Source organism: Zonotrichia leucophrys, chromosome 5, assembly GCF_028769735.1.
Source record: "Zonotrichia leucophrys gambelii isolate GWCS_2022_RI chromosome 5, RI_Zleu_2.0, whole genome shotgun sequence".
Taxonomy (NCBI): Eukaryota; Metazoa; Chordata; class Aves; order Passeriformes; family Passerellidae; genus Zonotrichia; species Zonotrichia leucophrys.
The window spans coordinates 4,802,098-4,821,920 of NC_088175.1; the positions used below are offsets into that span (position 1 = coordinate 4,802,098).

Sequence of the window (19,823 nt, forward strand, 5' to 3'; positions counted from 1 at the left end):
GAGCATTGCCAGCCGATCAAAGGGGGTGGTCCTGCCCCTATGCTCAGCCTAGGGGAGGGGAATGTGGAGTTTTGGGGAATGTGGAGTTTTGTGTCCAGTTCTGTGCTCCTCAGTACGCGAGGGACGTGAAGCTCCTGGAGCAGGTCCAGTGGAGGACAACAGATAATGACTGGGAGCCTGCAGCATCTCTCTTATGAAAAAAGGCGGAAAGAGTCTTTCAGGGCCTGAACAGCCTACAGAAAAGACGACTGAGAGGGGACCTCATCAGTGTATATAAAAATCTAAAGGAAGGGTGGCAAGAGGATGGAGCCAGGCTCTTCTCGGTGGTGCCGAGCGATAGAACAAGAGGCAGTGGGCAGAAACTGATGCATAGGAAGTTCCACCTGAACATGAGGAAGAACTTCACTGTGCAGTGACCATGCACTGGAACAGGTTGCCCGGAGAGAGTGTGGAGTCTCCCTCACTGGAGATATTAAAGAACCATCTGGATGCAATCCTGTGCCACGTGCTCTGAGATGACCCCGCTCGGTCAGGGAGGTTGTTCCAGGTGTTCGCTGCGGTCCCTTCCCGCCTGACCTATTCCGTGAATCCGAGGGCAGCGGGGCTGGCACCGCCGCGGTGTGAGGCCGCTCCGGTCCTCCACGGCCGTAGGGGGCGCTGCCGCCCCCGCCCGCCGCGCGTCCTTTCCCGGCGCGCCCCGCGGCGGCAGCGGACCCGTCCCCGTTCCCGAGTGTGACCTTCGCCGCTCCCCTGGCACGGTGGGTCTGGGCCCGGCGAGCCCGGCTGGGTCCTGGCGGGCACCACTCGGGAGTGTCTCGGGTGGGGGCAGCGCTAGTTCAGCCTGGGAAGGGAAGAAGGGAGAAAGGGAGCGCGGCCCGCGGCGCTGGAACTTCGCCGTTACCCTCCCGCCCCGTGCAGCCGCTCGGGGCTCGGGCGGTTGTCCCGGGCTGCGGAGGGTTGTGCCGGGAGGTCAAGGAGACAGCAAGCACAGCGTTGTTCCGGGTAGATAGCAGGGAAAAAAATACTCAGAACGGTATCGCGGCCGCACAGGCCCTGGGGAAAGGTCTCTGCCAGGCTTCGGTGTTAAATGGAAATAGCACCGCTTATTCCCTATGTTCTGTAGCGGTGGGGAAATCTTCCCTTCCTGCTCTATTCAGTCTCCTTGTTTGTTAGTATATCTTGATATTCTGCTGTAGCAGAGTAACTGTTTGTGTTCCACTGTTTATCTGAAACTACAAACGCTGGAAATTTAGGTGAGCAGCGTCCTTAATGCAGTGTCGTTAATAGTATTGGTGAAGGGACAAAGGTGTTTCAGGAACTTTTGCCACAATCATAAATTACTGAAATGACTGTCCAAAAACAAATGTAAATGTGGGTTTGTCTGTAACTATATACGAATTGCCTCAAAGTTGCTTTAATTCTTTAAGAAACACGTGGATTTTCCAGTTGTCTTGACGGGGCTGCCCTTGCACCCTCTCCTCCTAGAGAGGAGATGCTTGAGCAGACGATGTTTTACATTTAATAACAGCAGATAAATGAGCATTACCTCAGAGAAGTTAACTTTGCTTTTCTTTCCTGGGTCTCTGGTTTACCATATGCTGTGTATAGCTGATTTTATTGGGTTGTAATAAGCGTCAATAGTGACTGTTGAGTGTGCATAAAACCTGGGGTATCTCAGGGCAGTGTGGTGCAAATGTGAACTAACATTTATGGGAGTTAGGATAAGCTTTTTTTAAAACCTCCTCCACAGTTTTCTCTTTGTCTTACAAAGCTGCGTGGAAAGGAATAAACTGCCAACACTGACAGGCTTCTTGCTCTTGGGGCATATTTTGAAAGTCAAATAGTCATGATAAAGCATGAATTCATTAGCTTAACATCATTTATGTTGCTATTTTGAGTAGAAATTAACATGCTAGAAGAGACAGCTGCGAGGGAGGGAGGTTAAATTGGTAGTGCAAGGATGGAGCCTCTCTGGCTTGTCTGGAATGAGATTTCCTCCTAAGGGAATCTGGAAACTTTAGGAAAAAACTGTCACTGATAGGCAGAGAGAAATCTATCTGTTGCTGCTCTGTAAATCTTCTGTTGACTCATCTTTTAACCCTTTCTTTTTTTTTTTTTTTTGTGTTAGCCCATAAATTGTAACCTTAACTCTCAGTTTTCATTTCTTTCCTTTGGAATAAGTACTTTGGCATGCTTGGGGATTTTTTTAACCTGTAAACTGCTGCTGATATGCATTAGGAGTGTGTGTGTATACATAAAGATAGATTTATATATATATATGTGTATGTCTGTATGTATGTTAAAAGTCCAGCAGGTAAGAATACATCTGCAAAAGTTAAAATGACAACACTTGTTATAAATTTCAGATGGTGCAAGCCATGATTCCAAAGGCATTGAAACCCATGAGATTCTACTTTTCTACTGTGTATCAAGAAATATGGGTTGGTGTAGCATTAACAGCTTATGCCTACTACAAGATTTCCTATGGGGGTAAGTCACACATTACAGTCTTTTTTTATACAAGAGAATATCCACAGCTGGAATCAAGTCACTGAAAATAGCCAGCAAGTAAGAAATTAACATTCTTCCTTAGGGTCAGGTCTTTCCTATAATAATTGAGGTGTTTTAAATGCTGATTGTAGGTGGTTGCACAAAAATACTCAAATGTCAGTGTAACTGTGCTTAAATGATGAAGATTGGGTAATACAGGTATTGGTTTTTAAAATGCAGAGTTAACTTACTCTTGATTTTGAAAAAAAAGTTGTTTTAAAAAGGTTTTCGCACATGAACATGTGAAAGTGTATTTTGGGCTGATGGCACCTCAAAATGAGAGCTATATCACTGAACATGAGAATGTGTGTTACTTGGTGACACTGGATGACTTTCTCAGAGAAAGAAACAATCTAATGTAAAAATAATAAATTTGAATGGGCCAAGTCCCTTAAAGCAGAAGGCTACAAGAGATTATAGTGTTTTAAAGGTCCTGTTTTTCAATTCAGGCTATGCTCAATAAATCCCAAACCCTTTACTGGGTGTTGTGAGCAGTGAAGTGTTGTAAGTTAGATAAAGGAGCCCCTTGCTATGGCAGCAGCAGAGATACTACCTCACTATTTCTGTAGCTTTGTCCAAATCATGTGTACCATTCCAAAACTGATACACTGCACTTCAAAGTTTAAGTAAATATAATTAGTTGATCTTAATGGCTGCTTAATGATTATTAAGTAAATATGAGTAGTTGAGGTAGACAGGAAGGAAAAAAAAAGTTTTAACTTTTGTTTTAACCTTTTATTTCAAAGAGAGTTCAAAATGGACAGACTGTTTCAAGCTTGTTTTCATGTCATGCTACATTAATTAATGACCTGACATAGATTTTTGAGGGCCAAAAAACCTGGGTAAATGGCAACTATGACAAGCTTTATTTGAAAGGGAAAATAGTTTTTAATAGCTGTAGCCCTTTGTGCACTTTGGGGGATAGTTTTGCAAATAATATATGGAATTACAGAAGAGTATGTTGTAGGATAAATCAGATTGGAAGGGACCTCTTGAGCTCACCTTGTCCAAACCAGTGCTTGAAGCAGTTAGATCCCAGTTAGATGAGGTTACTTATTACCTCATTCATAATTTAAGTGAGTATTTCCAAGGATGGAGATTGTACAATTTTTTATAACAGTCTTCATTAGGAAGAAATTTGTTTTCATCATTGTCACCCAGTGTTTTAGGAGAACAATTACAATGCTAATGTAAAATACAAAGGAAAATTTTAAAGCCAATGTTTCACTTCAGTTTACATCCATATCTTGTGTGTGTATATACCTATATATTATAGGTAAAATAGTAAAATTGCATAAAAGTTTATTTTGAATTATAATAGAAATCTTGATGACTGTAATTTCTAAATGCATGGAGTGTTGGTTAATTAAAAACAACTTTTAAAAATCAATATAAAGTTTGCAGAAATGTACCATGGAAAGTACATATTGTACACTTTCAATTTTTGTTTAACCTAATAATAAGCTAATTAAAATTTATCTATGAAAATAAATAGGAAATATATTTTTAATTGCCATTGTTCAGCTTTTTGTTTTTTCTTTTTTTCCCCAGGCAAAAAATCATCAGCAAGCAGTAAGTATTAGATATCTAATACCTTGATATAATTTTTAAATAAGTAAAGTAAAAATCAGTTCAGAATATTTTACATTAGATAAATTTTGGTCTTAAGTTAGAGATATAGCAAATGTTTAAAGACTACTTCAAAATAAGTAATATTGGTTGTATTGATAATTTTATGACTTCGAAACATCTGTGGATCTGCACATAAATAATCTTTTGTGTAGATTTAAGGAGTAAAATAGAAACTCTATACCTTGACTGTGTGGGCAAGGAATTTTTTGAAATAGAAGTAACAACCATTTAATGGAATTACTTAAACCAGCATGATTTCAAGACTATTTTTACTGTCAAGAAACTAGAAAGTACAAACTTGTGATTTGAATTTGTATCTTTATAAAGTAGTGTTTAGATATTTATGGACAGTTTGTTCTGACATCACACTGGAGTTTATTTTTTCATGACCTGCTGTATCTCAGTTCATTTTCTGCACCATGAGAGAGAACCCATTTGCTCACAGTTGAATTTTACGTGCAAACATTATTTACATTTTGAAATGTGCAATAAAAGAAAATACTGCCTAGTACTAGACTTAAAATAATAGTGTAAATAAACTTCAGTTCTGGAAGAACCATAAAAAAACCAAGGAAGAATGGGTGTTAACTGTAATAGGGCTTTAAAACTTGCAAAAGAGAAATTTTAATATTTGCTACATTTACTGATGTACATATTCTGAGGGTAGTGTTTTATTTGAATAGCCAATTCTTGTGCTCAGATGTAAGTACAATTGTCAATTCTAGGACCTGCAGTACATTCCTGAATTGATTTGCTTTACTGTTTGAACAGCCTAAATTGTGTCTTTGTTTCAGAGTCCTCTGGTTCTGGCCATCATTAAAGCATCTCTTCTCTTCCTGGAATATGAATTTGGTGGTTCATCATTTCTACTGCAAATGAAGGGAGTTACAACCATAGGGAAATGAATACCAGAACTGTACCTGATCCATCTGCTGTAATTGGAAAAAGAATAAATCCATTGAGCAAAAAATAATTAAAGATGTTGGACAATATATGCTGGAGTGCAGTGCTAACCTAATTTTTAGAACAAGCGTCTACAGTTCTAAGTAGCATGCTAAACTTTTTCAACAGTATTTTAAAAGGGACTGAATCTTTATAACTAAACTTCGTACTAGAATTAGATTCCTTTCCCCCTCCCCCTAATAATAGCTTTTTTGGCTATTTACTTCAAAACTGTCATTTAATAGGATGCCAGGTATGAAGACTTAATCCCCAGTTTTTTGTCAACCTGTGGTGCAGTAATCAAGAGTACCAAAAATTATATTTTAACTCTTACATTTTTTAAAGAGTTCTTAGTTCTGCGGGGTTTAAAAGCAAATGTTACATTGTTATGAAAACACCATCCAAAAGTTACAGATATTTTTAAAAAGTGCATGATTGACAACTATATTTTTTGTCCTTGATATTCAATAGAGCTAAGGAATTGTTTTGAAAGGCTTTTTGTTTAGTCACAAGTTTTGCAAAGGAATAAGTAATAACATGCCCATATTGTATAAGAAAATTGATGTTATATGGTCTTTCATTTGCCCATGGAGCTTACCTCAGAAAACCTCAGAATTTAAAGGGAATGATGAAATCACACACTGGCAGCAGTTGGTATGAGCACAAACATTTAACTGGCTTCAAAGAGCTTTCCTTTTTCCTGAAAGTGTAGAAGTAATACTTGTGTTATTAGGATGGGTATTAGTGGTTTTTGCAGAGCTGTTAGAACTCCATGGCAAGTGTATTTTGATACTGCAGGAACATATGCTATCCTATGAAAATCAGTGTTCAGAACTATGCATACTGAACTCTACCAAGGATACATAGTGTGTAAAACCAAAACTGGACTTCATGTCATGTTTTGTTTAAATTTAGCCTAATCTGCCTTTGAGAAGATTAAGAGGCTTAAGACATTTTAATGACTTAATGCTTACGTACATCTTTTTAACTACTTCACTGAAACATCTTAAATCTTTCAGCTTGATTAAAGTTTTGCTTTTCAATCTCCTGACTGCAGTATCTGGCTATAGCTTAAATTTTTGTATTCAAACACTCAGAACCTTACCTGCTGATGGTAAACATTCCAAACACTGTTGCCTTTAATTTCTTCAAAATTTATACTTATGCTTAATAGCTGTACCTACTGAGTAAAACTTACAGACTTATTTCCCTGAGAGCTTTTTTAAAGAAGGCAAGTTTAGCATCATTCATTTGAAAAGGTGACATATGTCCTTCATGTATTTTTGATATTTATTCCACCTTCCACAGTTTTCTTTGTTACACCTTTTCTTGATCTGTTTTAGCTGATTTCTTTAATCATTTCTATATGGGTTTTTCTGTTTCCTCACCACAGAGAAATGAATGAGAAATTGAAAGAACTCCTAGATTTTTTTAACATAAAATCAAAAGCATCCAACAGAAGGGAATAAAAACTAGAAGAAAATGGAACTTAAATGAACAGATATTAAGCCAGTGGTAATTACAGGGTGAGTGAGTTGTGGTATACTTAATAAGCAGTTCAGATTGAAAATTTATGCCAAGTAAGGAGCATTTGTAATGCAAATTTATGATCACTAAGTTATAGTTCCTAAGATACCACACATACTTCAAATGACTTGCTTTAGGAATTTTCAATTACAGAGCTCAGGCAGACATATCAGGAAAAAATACTAATCACTGCAAGATTTGCTTCACCTTAGCCAGACCATTGTCACTGAGGTACATCAACATGCTCTTCTGATCTGGCTTGGAAGCCAAGAGGAGCTTCTGCTGACCTGCCCTTGGAGCACACTTCACTGCACTCCTAGGTAAACTTCACCTGCTTCAAATCCTAACTCTTCTCTCTATCTGACTTGCTTTATTTTCTAGTAGGGAAAGAAAGTACATATGGGCAGCAGTGTCTGCATTATAAAAATGATAATTTCTACTGAAACAATGCCATATGTAACTGGTTCTTCCATTTGTGCTTCTCTGTCAGGAATTTCTATGAAGGCTACAGAATATTCCCTCCTTTGTGATCCTTAACACAAATATCTGCAAAAGACAGGGGAAGTAAGACTGCTGTTGATATTTAATAGATGTTTTGTTTTGTTTTTTTAATTGAGTAGCATACAGAAGGGGGAAATTCAGTCAGTGGCTTGACTGGAAGGCAGAAATCAACACACCCATAACATGTAACACCTGTAGTACTGTCTCTATACTTCCTGCTTCTCTGTGCTGAAGTAATGTAAAACACAATAGAGGAAAGCAAACTAAGGCATTGTAAGAGCCATTTCATATCTGCAGTGGGGTGTGGAAAGAGTAATCAATTTTCATTGCAGCACTAGCACGTGGGGCATAGCCCTAGGTAGGCAAACATTTCAAGGAGTACCCACCCTTGAAAAGAATACTCTTATTTTAGAATACGTGCCTTTCTTCTTTTTTAGTAATTTAACTAGGGTTATTTCTAAAGCTAACTTAAAAATATTTTCTTGTTCCAGGTAAGTGTCTAAACAGACAATACTCAGCTCTTGAACAAACTCATTTGATATGCAAATGACTGTGTAAGATCAGGACATTAATCCATGGATGTAATATTCAACATGATTCACAACTAAACGCTGGTGAAGGATATGCTTACTGCACATTGATGGATCATGTTGCTTTCCTTTAGCTGCTGCCTCTTTATATTGCTGACATTTCTAAAACAGGATGGCATTTAAACTTTATGTAGTAAAATACTTAAGCAACTGCATTCTTAATTTGTTGCCTGTGATGAGGCATCAGCAGTGACAAAACCTGCTTTTACCTTTACCATGTTAGTGGAACAACAAACATCTTTAGGGGTTGGAGAACCTCATCCAATTACTGCAGCATCCTTTTGACTAAGTTTTGTGGTGGCACTGGTAACTTTTTTTATAATCAATACAGAACATGAAAGCTCAGCAGTAGGAAACTGTATTAATGATGACAATGCTAATGCAAGATGTCTTCTTACAGTACAAGTACTTCTGTATTTGCCTCTCAATGCTGGGTCTTATAGCTGGGATTACATTTTGGAGCTTGGAAATTTCTAGAACATTTCAAATTCTGTTCTACAATTGGGGATCTCTGAGTTTCTCCTGCATGCTGATAAAGTATGATAGAATACTCTAGGGGAGCAGCAAAATGCAGTCAGAGCCAAGGAAACATTAGTCACAAGGCCCAACCTACTTAACCTCCTTAATGGCTAACTTGGAAAAAACCCAAATGTGTATTCATGTTAATTGGGAGGATGAGTAAAGCTGCAGGAAATGATCCAAAGTAACTAAAACAGCTGAACAAGTCTCCTGTTTATCTGACTCATGATAGCAATCCAGTGTTTCTAGTACAAAACCCATACAGAGCTGGTATGTTCATGTGTCTTGTACTTTGAGTCTTTAAGGAAGCAACAGAATCAGGTGCTTGTTAGACACAGGTGCTTGTGTGTGACATCACCACCAGCTGGCTGAGCTGAAACAGAGGAAATCAATGTGTGAAACTTCTATTGTTTCATTCAAAGAAGTCTGTGAAGTTACTAGGAAGGAAAGAATAGTAAGATGGAGAGTCCCCGAGGCATTAAATCTGTTAGTTAATTCATTAAATGGAGGAACAAGAAGTGACACAGTAGTGCTTGAACAGCAAACTCTTCAAACTACAATTCCATGACCTTTAGTGACTAACATTTAGCAGCTAATATTTTTAAGAACATAAAGCCACATGGCTGATTTGGTAATTTATTAAAATCTCATAAATAAGACAGTCTTATGTAGTCTGCTTCACTGCTGCAGGCAAAGTACTTGGAAACAATTATTCTGTCCTAACCCAAAATTAACTGACCACCACAAGAATGGATGATTTAGAGGTTTTAATTAAATTCTGTCTTTGGTTGAGGTTTAACAGTATGAGTACTCTGGCAGCTACACCAGCTTGTAGAGTTTGCACCCTTACACTGCAGTGCCTTGCTCCTCATAGTTGTGTTGATACAGTTATTTGTGAATCAGATCAGGTGATTTTGCATAATTTTATGGGTTTTTCCCCCCTCTAAAATAACAAAAAAAGCATTTGTTGGGGTCTTTTTCCATTTTAATTTGGACCCATCCGATTCCATTTACAGCAAAGCTGCTTTATAACTAGATGATGGCACAGCAGTTGGGGGGGAAGGGGAATTGCAGAAAAAGGGCAGAAGAATCAGAATTTCCATCCTCCCATTTACTCAGCCAAGTTCCCAAAGTCGTTGTGTCCCTCATAACAAGGCAATGCAAGGTTCCTCCTCATCCACAAAGCACATGATCAAAGCACTGTCTCTCCTGGAAGAACTGTCATCAGTGTCAACAGCTGGAGCAATAAAAAGAATGCACAACTCCACCCTGTACAGAAATCAGGAATGACAGCTTGTGCTGCAGCAAAGGCAGAGCCTTGCTTCCTTCCTCTGGGACAGCACATCGCTTTCTTGAGTTTACACTATCACTTAATTAATTGGGACAAATGGACAAACAAACAGGGAACAGGGAGAACCACTGGATGATGATATCCTCCTAATGCTCAGTACTAGCAGGAAGAATACTTTTACTTATAAAGGAAAAAATTGGTAGTGGTTCATCAAATTATATTATTGGTTGTCATCAAATGAAAATATGCTTAATTATTATGGCCTTCTAAAGGATCATAAAGGAATGGTTTTTAATTGATATGACCTTTAACTTTTATATCCATATCATGACAGTACCTTCAGTGATCTGCTGGGAGAGACAATAGAGATTTCTTCAGAGCTAATGAAGTGTGTTTGGTAGGAAATGATAATGGGGATTATGTGGGTGGTAGAACTAAGAGCTGTATACTGAATGAATCCCATCTGTGGTGACTGCTGCCTACACAGATTTTTTTTCTGCAGTATTAGTTGTAGTCTTCCTTTCTTGTTTTAACCTGTTGTTTTTAGCATGCTTTTGATAATATTAAGAATTGCTGCAATTAAGGGGGAATTCTTCAGGTATGAAGTAGAAACTGTTGTGAGGTATTTCATATGGAATGCTGTGTAAACAAGCAAACTGGCAACAACTGAACTGAAAAGAGGCAGAGCATTGTGGGAGGAAAAAGGAAGGATTAATAAAGTCGACTAGAATGTGAACAGGCATTTGATAGAAGACCAAGAATACAGGGACCTCCCTTTTGGGGGGGGTTTAACCAAAAGCATTTCCACTTTTATAATTAACTCTATTTTTTATTTTGTACATATATATATATATGTCTCAAGAGATGCTTTTTTCAGCACTTTTACTGACCATGATTCTTCAGGTATACCTTTTAGTTTAATGCAGTTGAGCTTTGTTTAAATTCTCTTAAACCTGACATTACAATTCTTTCCTTATACCCCTGATGTTGTATTCCACATATCACATACAGCTTCTGGTCTCAATTAGGATCTCTAGGCATTTCTTTAAAATAATTAGCTGAAATTTAAATTCTGCATTTCTTTCAGTATGTTAAAATTGGTATGACTCAAATTCTTAGCTAAGGACCTGACTCTTGGTTTAAGTAAACATCAAGACATAATACTGTACAGCAAACTTTGATTTAAGTAATTCTTTTGGAGCAATGCAACTAGAAAAGGAATCTTGCAAAAAATATTTTTGCTTTCAAATTATGTATTCTTATTAATGCTAACTATGACACCTCTTCTTAAATTAAGACTAGTACATTAAACATGTACTCAGACCTTTCTAGAAGGAAGAAAGGCAGAAGGCAAGAAAAAATATTCCCATAGGAATTGGAAGAAATGGAAAAAAGATTACAGTACCTTGTGCTGTAGCTTGTCCATTTACAGAACAGAAATACTGGTTTTGAATTTGAGACATAAACAGTAGACAAACTTTAAAGTAGTATCTAATCATCCCCCAGCAAGTAGGTTATTATTGGGTGTACTCCTCCGTGATGCACACACTCCTTTCCAGCCTTCTAAATATTCTCAGGTTCAGCTGCATATGATGGTATCTTCTTTGAATAAGCCAGCCTAAAATAGATTCTAAATACATACCAGTGATACATTTTCTTCTGTCACTATTTCTAGAGCTTTTCACTGAATATTTTCAATAAGGTTCCATCAATGCCCTACACAATTCATCTGCTTCTGCTGTTGACATTCTTCTGTTTATGCAGCTAAGAACTGTAGTAAACCTTGTTGTAGGATCACAGTAGTAAAAAAAAAAAAAAAAATTCAGAAATGTATTTCTGGAAGATTACAAAACAGGGCACTTGGAAACAGAATCAGCTTGTCTCATTAATGTTCCCTGGACTAGAATATTGTTGCTTTATGTGGAAAAGTAATATTTACAGAAACAGAAGGGATGAACCTTAAGTATCAATAAGGCACAAACCCATTATTTTCATAGCATGCAAAAATCGTAATTGCAGATGTTAGATTACATCTGCTGGTCAGATTACCTGAGTGCAGATGTTCTTCTATTAAATGCACTACTGAAATAGTGTTTGTGACTGAAAAACCCAGATTCACAATAAATTGTATATACCTGTATAGAAGACAGCCATGCTCTGTAATCAAATTTTGGTAATCAAAAAGCCCAAAAAGTGGTAATTTAAGGTGGTGTTTATGTAGATATACACATATCTATATGTGTATCTCTATCTATACAGATACATATGTCAGAGAGAGTGCAGAAATGTTTTCCATAGAGATGCATGTTAAATCAGAACCTGTTTCACATCTGCAATGGTGCTTTATTTAACAGATTTAATACTCTTAATCTCTTAAGAGGAGACTTACCTTGTGTATTCTAATCTGTAAAATCTGTGATAAGTACATACATAAAAAAGGGCAAAGAATGTTATTTCCAGTAGTGTAGTCTTAATAATGTAGTTGTTGAAATACTAAGTAGAAACAGATGATAAGGGTTTTTTTTTAAAATACACATTTAATTTGGTTTATAATTTTTTCTCCCAACTTTACATGAGCATTCTTCTGCTCAGAGGCTTGTTTTCTTCTCTAAGCCTCCTTTGAACTTCACTTTGTCAGTAATTGCTAGAAAATACCTTTCAGTACCTCCCAGACTTCAGATTTGAGCAGAGGACTTTCCCAATCTGCCCTTCCAAGCTGCATTCCCTCAAGTCCACCCATGACCAGGTTCAACAGCAGGAGCTTCATTACATGATACCCCCTTCATGTTTGTTCTTACTAGATCTGTTTACCTCAAGAAAGGTAACTAAGAAAATGACAAATTCTAGTAGGAGATGCACATTTCAAATTAAGCATTACTGGGTTTGAATATTGCAGTAATAGAAATCTAATATGAAAACAAATCTGCATCTGATGCAGCAGTAAACATAAAAAAGGAGATTGGTTTTAATTATATTGAATAAGTAGTTGGCCATCTAAAACAGAGGAATGATATGGTTAATAGAAAATTGAAGACTAAAATCCCAAAATTTTGCAGCATGAGGGAAAAACTAATCATGTATCACAGCATTCTGCATTAACCTTTTAGCTGAAAGAGAAAGTATTTGAAATGCCTTCACACAGAAACTGTAAAAAACACTTAAGTGTTTTTTTAAGTGTAAAAAATACTTAACTAAGTAATAGAAGAGATAGGTGAGAACAATTTTAGTCTTACAGTAACAAATTAAAAAGCTGGGCTCAATCTTAAAACATGGTCCATCATTTTCCTCACATTAACCAAGTGGTACACCCAAAACACAGTAGCACATACATAAAAGAGGACTAAAGAGTGAAGGATTGACTGTCCATAATTAATGTTTCAATTAATGACCTATCATCTGGTTCATCTCAGATGCTTGCACTCATCATTGAAAATTTCAAGAAAAAGGATTTTTATAAAGAAACATCATGAGAGCTCAAATGGATATGAAGCCTAAAAGTACAAGCAGAGAAAAACCTCCCAGGACATTGAAGTTTTTGTTTTCTCCACCTCTTTGCTTAATGGCTTCCTTGTTATAAATGACAGAGGAGCAGAACAAGATTTTCCATCTCTAAAGATGGTGGCATGTCATCTTACAGGGCTCTGTCTTCTGTAGCTACAATATAAAGCAATTCCTTTTAGTGCAATAATTTTATGAGTGTGGACAGCAACACAGTCCCAATGAGACCACAGCATTTTGCACTAAGTAGGTGCTTCTGCATCATGTGTACTGGATTAAGTATACAATTTCTGTTATTGTTTAAAGAAATTACCTCTAACCCAGCAAATGCAGGGCTGGAACACATGACATACCAGACACCCAAATCCCAGGAAGTGCACACAGCTTTGCTACACACACATAATGCTTCACTCCTGCTTTAATTGTGACACTTCTCAGAATGATGCACTGAGTGCTGGGCTATGGAAACTTCAGATCATGAGTCACCTAGTCCAGCATACATTACCTTAGAATATTACAAGGCAGTGATGAAAAAGTGTCTTTCTCCTGTTCACGTGTCTTAAATACTGTATACCAAACAGACATCAAAGTGTTTCCTTTAGGTTATTATTTGTAGTTTATTTATCTCTGAACAGGTTTGGTGGGGTTTGACATGCCTTGCCTGTATGTGAATTCAAGCATGGCAGCATATGACTGTTGTTCACCAGGAGCACTTTATGGCTGCTGCCTTAGGAAGCCAATGTGATTCTGGAATGAAAGGCTATTTAAGGCCACAGTAACAAATTAATATACCTTAATATACCTACATATACACTCCTACATTACACTGTAATTCTGTAAAGATTTAAGGCTCCTGCTGTGAAACTCCCCATGAAACATTCAGTGTTTTTGTTTGTATCATCTGTTACACAGCACTGCACTGCAGCCACCCCATGAACTGCCTGTCAAGTTAGAAGTACTTCTGTCATTCAGCTTCTCAAATTGCTTACCTACTCAGAAAGAGCTCTTCCTCCATTACAGCAAATGTAAAATACAATTTTTGAAAGGAGGGTTGTATTCTGTAATAATTTAATCCAATTATTCATTTAGCAAAGAGACATCATTTTCTTTAAATACATGCAAAAAACCCCAGTGCTCCTGCCCATACTCATTTTTAGAGATTTTATTCTGCCAGTTATGAGTGAACCCATCTGAACTGTAGCCATCCACAAGTCTGCTCCCCAATCAGAGCCAGTCATCCAGGCTCCATCCTAAATCAATACAGAGATAGGCACCTTCAAAGAGCAGGAGATTTAGATAGTGGGATGAGTATCTCGAGGTGAATGAATTACCTGCAGAGCTGCCTCTCTCCCCTCCCCATCCTGATTATCTGCAGAAGCAGCCTCAGTGAGTGATTGAAATGACACACCTAACTCCTACCTTAGTCAAGTTGGATAACATGGATCCCACCCTAAGTGTTTGACCTCTGACACTGTTGCTGGCTATAAATAGCAGTATCTGTTATTTAAAATAATACCACATGAAAAGAAAAAAAGTGTTACATTAATTCAAAATTATTTTCCTGTGACACCTCCAAAGCGTGAAAACATTTTCCTATGCTCTGGAAAAGCATCTTAACAAGTGAATGCAAAACTGGAGAACACTTGGATCTCAGAAGGCAGGAAAGCTCATTTTCCTCCTTTTGTCTATGCATAGAAAAGAAGTAGGAGAGATTCAGACATATTAGCTTTTAAAATTTTAAAAGCATCTACTTTTGAAAATCTTGCTAGAAGATACTTAGAAAACACAAGTAGCATTCAGAATTGCAGCAGGAGTGCTCCTGAAAATTTTATTAATGTGCCACCTTTATCTTTGGGACTCTCTGCTTGTCCTAAGAAAAATAATGATTAAATAAGAGGCTTGGAAATTTATTAACAGAAGTTAAAATCCCTTTTTCCAATAAACCTAGGTTAAATACACACCATGTTTTGGTCATTTTTTTTCTATGTACTCATAAATTCCAAATGTGTTAGCAAAACACTGAGTGACAGTTTATGCATTTCAATCAAATTTCAGTTTCTAGATAAATACAACTTTTGCACATCTGAAAAACTCACCATACCATAACCAATAAGCAGTAATTCTTCATTTTTTTATGTATTACCAGTTAAAAAAAGATGTGTTAAGCTATAGTGATTTCAATTTGTAAAGTTTAATAGAATTGCTGAGGTTTTTTAAGAACCAAGAGAAGAATAAAAAATATTTGTATAACATATTTTAATATTTATATTTACACCAACAAATAAGCACAAACCCTTTCCTTTAGAAAGAGGTCAACAAAATCAGAACACCTCTCACAAAGGAAGCAGATTTGGAAGCAAATAATTTGGGTTTAGTACCTCTGGCTTTATCTGCTTCCATACCCAAATCTTCTTCCCTTATCTTCTTAGGCATTCCCCAAATCCTCACTGCTTTCAGGCAACTGAGTTGTAGATATCACCCCTTGGGCCAAGCACCATAACTTCTACAAAACTGGATCAGTCATTTGGTATGGAATGGGGGGAAAAAATCTACATTATTATAAGTGACCATTTTTTTGCTCACAGTAAACAGATTTCTGGTTAAAAGTTGGAATCAGAAAATTTTATAAAGGCTGTTTTGTCTCTTGACTGCTAAGAGAATGGTTCCCAAAACGATTTTTCTGTGGGAGAAGTGTTAAATAACTCCCCATGCTGCAGGTAGAATTTTAAGTATTATACTTGGTAAATATTGGTTAATATTTTTTATTTCTGCATTTCTATAGAAAAATTGAGATGGGAAGAATTGAGACAAGTGGTGTTTTCAAGGGAAGCAGAAATAGGAGCAGGAGCAGACTTGCATGTAAAGTACATACTCTACCTTTTGAAGACATTTCCTCCCAGCCCTCAGTATCCAGTCTGTCTGGTTGCTGCACTGGCTGAACCTTCATCTGCCAAAAGCAACACAATGACAAACTTTTATACTACAGGCCATTATTCCAGCAGAGGAGTTGCATGGAGGAGTGTCTGCATCCCCAGCAATTGTCTACATCATATTCTCCCACTTTTCATTTTGTAGGCATTCCTGCTGTTACAGCAATAGTGGGAAAAGTAATAGTGGGATAAAATTTACAGTATTTTAATTTTTATTATTATTCATTTAATGCAGGGAAATGTCAACTATCGAGTATATCTGGAAAAAATTATAGACCATTGTTTGAGAATTACTGGCAACGAAAATTAACCTTGTCAATGAGAAAGACTAATTTTTAGAACAAAGGTGACAAAAGGTGCACAAATCTCTCGGTGTTAGAATTTTAAAATTTCTAATTTTAAAATTAGAATTACTCTAAGTGATAAGAGGACAAATAAATTTCTATTCACTCCTTTTATTTTGTTGATTAAACTTCAATATGAATTTGATGAGAATAAATCATTCCCCCTCCTTTTTTTAAGATAGATTACTATGAGCATTTTAGAGCCTGTTTTATTCAAGCCAGCCTAGTTCCAGGGTTAATACTCTTCTGAGTAGATCTTGGAGTTCTGTATGGGGTTTGAGTAACCTGTTTCCAAAGCTCCATGTGTGAGGTGGGATCACAGTCTACAAGAACCTGAGGATGATATTGCTGTGATTGCCAGCAAGTAGCACTCCAACTGGTACTTATTGCAAAATAACATGAAACTGGCAAAGTACTAACTTGTGATGCTGATAGATTTTCCTTGTAGGACTGTTTTAGTAGAAGAGGCAGAGGCTTTGACCTGTCAAAAAGCTGACACCAGAACCTGCAAATGCACTGAGGATACACAGTGAAATCTTATGCATGTATAAATTAACATAATTTACACAATTATCTGTTACAGAATCTTACATGAATAGGTTATGCTTCCATACAGGCTCATACATTAATGTGAGATTATTATGCTATTACCAGTTACCTTCAAAGACCTACACAAATGTTATCTAAGCTCCTGAAAAACTTGCCAAGTTAACATTTTTTTTCCACTCCTAGCTGAGATCTGTCACGGTGTTCTGCAAATAAAGTAACAAAGACTGGAAACCAGCCATTTTTCAGAAGCAGTTGGAGAGCTGAGTAGGTCCATGTATGCTGTAGATTAGGATTTAAGACTCCCAGCAATATGAAATTTGTCTACATCGCATGTGTTGCAGTACTAACATATGGTGATGTTTTGACTTCTAGATGAGCTTGGCTTCTTCCAAGCTGTTAACTTTCATTTTGCCGTTGTAACTCTACAGAATGAGAGACTAGAAAATGAAGGAAACTGAACCTTACTTTCAAACACGAGACCAGATCTCATGAGTCTGACATCAGGACAAAAATACCCTTCCCCTCCTGCTGCTAAGCGGAGTTTTGTACATCAGATTTCACAAGGAAGGGACGGTGGAAGGAAGGTGACGCTACAGGCACGACACTATCCAAGGTGTGTTTCGGACCAGGACAAGCTGCGGGAAGCGACCTCAGCTCAGAGGCTCGGGAGACCACCGACCCCCGTGTTACCGCCCAGCGGCGGGGCCGGGCCGGGCGGAGCCGCCCCGCATTCCCCGCATTCCGGGGGCAGAGAGCGCCCGGGGCCGCTGCCCCTTCCTCCACCGCCCGGGCCCGGGAGCAATGGGCCGCGGGCAGCCCGCCCAGAGGAGGCGGCGCCCGCCGGGGCCCGGCCCGGGGGCAGGGCGGCAGAGCGCCGGGAGGAGGAGGAGGCCGGGCGGGGGAGAACCGGCGTGGCGAGGCTCACGCTCGGCACGGCGCTGCGGGAGCGAGAGGGTCCCGACGGGGACGGGGGGCGGGCGCGGGTGCCGGTCCCGCATTCCCGGCCCGGCCCCGCGGTCACGTGCGGCCCCGCTGCGCCTCCCCGCACGGCCCCGCCCCGGCAAGGAGGCGGTGGCGGGGGTTAACCCGTGGCGGGGCGGCGCGGGCGGAGCGGAGCCGAGCAGAGCGGAGCAGGAAGCGCCCGGGGAGGGAGGCGGGAGAGGCGGCCGCGCTCCGGAGGAGGAGGAAGGGGGTTGGGAGCCCGGCCGCCGTCGCCGCCTTCGCCTCTTCCTTCCGCCCGCTGCGCGGAGCGAGGCGCGCGGGAGGCACCTGTCACAGCCGCCAGGGCGAGCGCGGCGTCCTCCGCGGTGAGAGGCGGCGGCGGCGGCAGCAGCAGCAGCAGCAGGAGAGGCCCGGCACAGCTCAGCGGGCCCGGCGCGGAGAAGGCTGCGGAGATGATGCCGGTGAGTGAGAACGGGGAGAGTTCGCGTCGTCGCTCCCCGGCCTGGCGCCGCGCTGCCGGGCGCTGGGACGCCTCGCCGTTTCCTGCGGGGCTGCCGGCGGCGGATGGAGTGCGCGGCGCCGCCGTCATTCCCGGGCCAGCCGGGACAGAGGGCTGCGGGGCTGCGGAGACATCGGCGGGCTCCGTGCCGGGGGTGGGGCCGCGGGTCACCGCCGTCCCCGGCTGTGGGGGTGCACGACCTGCCCCCGCCCCTCCACCCGCGGGGCTGCACCGGCCGTGACAGGTCGGGGCCGCGTCCCCCCGGGCTGTGGCGGAGCGGCGCCTCACGCACCCCGGCGGGGAGCGGGGTCGCCTCCGGGTCGCTGCCGGCCGGCGAGGCCCTCCGTGAGGCGTGGGGCGTGCGCTGTGTTTGGGTGAGTGGGTGTGCGGGCGGCGTGTCTGTTTGTTTCGGGGTTTTCCACCCAAATCCCGTTCCCTCGCCGCCCGGGTGCGGGGAAGGGCTGAACCGTCCCGGGGCAGGCGGCTCCGGCCCTCCTGCCGGGGTCAGGCGAGCGCAGGCGGCAGCGCCGTGTCAGCCTGGCTCCTTCCTCGGTTCCTGTCACCGCTTTTGTGACACCGTCGCTTATTTATCGAAGACAGACCCTTTCCTTTCGCTGCAAGCAACCTTGATTGTCTTCTGTGACAGAATCCCTGTGCGTTTCCTGCCCCCCGCTTCCCTCCCTTGTCGCTGAGGGCTGATGCAGTGGTCAGAGGAGAGTTGTTCCTGATGACTGTTCGGTTTTTATGACAAGATCCTCTGGGACGGAGTAATAAGCAATCACGTTCCTTTTGTTGATTTCTTTCAAACTCTGTTTGATCTCAAATGTGGCTTTATGAGATACTCCAATATAAGGGGCTATCTCCCATGTTTTCTCTAATTCTAGTAGAAATTAGCTTTTTATTTACAGTTCCTCTGCAGTGTTTGCAGCTGAAGCACTGCAGCAGAATGTTTCTCTGTGAGAACATTAAAGACATCTTTAACAAGGTTTTATTGCTCTAAATTTGTTTCGTGACTGAGAGGAGAAAATAAATAGCTCAAACTGGGTGTAAAATTTCAGATTGACGAGCACAGGTAGTGTTTAATAGCCAGGTATTATGACAAGCGTTTTAACATCATGTGCACTTTAACTTCCAGCTGCTGGGTGCCAAAATACTCTATTGATAGGGATGAGAATTGCAATGCATTGGGTGTGTTAGAAACCAGCAGCAAAGTTCATGGAGTTAGACTTGTGCCATGAACTTATGGATGTTGGCATGCAGAAACAAAAACAAGGTGACAGCTTCGTCTCAGCTTTGGTTATGCTTTACATTCATGAAATTCCTGTTGAAAACCCAGCATGCCAATGGCATGCTAAGTCAGAACAAACGTGTTTGCTTCCCATTACTAACCTGTGTGTGGGTTTCAGGTTAACGTCATCACTTGGGTAGTGCAGGGATTGACTTCTTAGAAAGTTTCTTTTTACCTATTTGGATGTTTCTGCCAGTGTTACCTTCTTGCTTGTTCAAATG

The 19,823-nt window shown here is 40.3% G+C and overlaps 3 protein-coding genes across 3 annotated transcripts in view; 2 read left to right on the top strand and 1 right to left on the bottom strand.

Moving 5' to 3' along the window:
- Nucleotides 1-529: 529 nt before the first annotated feature.
- On the bottom strand, nt 530-2,192 carry LOC135448114 (acidic proline-rich protein PRP25-like). The gene is made up of 2 exons (XM_064713671.1): nt 2,185-2,192; nt 530-947 (listed from the first exon to the last, which is right to left on the bottom strand). The coding sequence occupies exons 1-2, from the start codon at nt 2,190-2,192 to the stop codon at nt 530-532; spliced, it is 426 nt and encodes a 141-aa protein (XP_064569741.1).
- ATP5MJ (ATP synthase membrane subunit j) lies at nt 600-5,174 on the top strand. Its single transcript, XM_064715600.1, has 4 exons — nt 600-758; nt 2,367-2,490; nt 4,102-4,122; nt 4,977-5,174. Exons 2-4 carry the CDS (start codon nt 2,367-2,369, stop codon nt 5,000-5,002), a joined length of 171 nt encoding a protein of 56 aa, XP_064571670.1. The 5' UTR covers nt 600-758; the 3' UTR covers nt 5,003-5,174.
- Nucleotides 5,175-17,899: 12,725 nt separating this feature from the next.
- The window catches only part of PPP1R13B (protein phosphatase 1 regulatory subunit 13B), a 69,713-nt gene continuing 67,789 nt past the window's right edge, over nt 17,900-19,823 (top strand). The window contains exon 1 of the mRNA XM_064713447.1: nt 17,900-18,276. Coding sequence (XP_064569517.1) covers nt 18,268-18,276 — 9 coding nt within the window. The 5' untranslated portion in view covers nt 17,900-18,267. The remainder of the gene's footprint in view (nt 18,277-19,823) is intronic.

Coding starts and splice junctions, on each gene's coding strand:
- ATP5MJ (XM_064715600.1), top strand. CDS start 2,367: ATGGTGCAAGCCATGATTCCAAAGGCATTGAAACCCATGAGATTCTAC. Junction 2,491..4,101: donor CTACAAGATTTCCTATGGGG/GTAAGTCACACA, acceptor TTTTTTCCCCAG/GCAAAAAATCATCAGCAAGC. Junction 4,123..4,976: donor CAAAAAATCATCAGCAAGCA/GTAAGTATTAGA, acceptor TCTTTGTTTCAG/AGTCCTCTGGTTCTGGCCAT.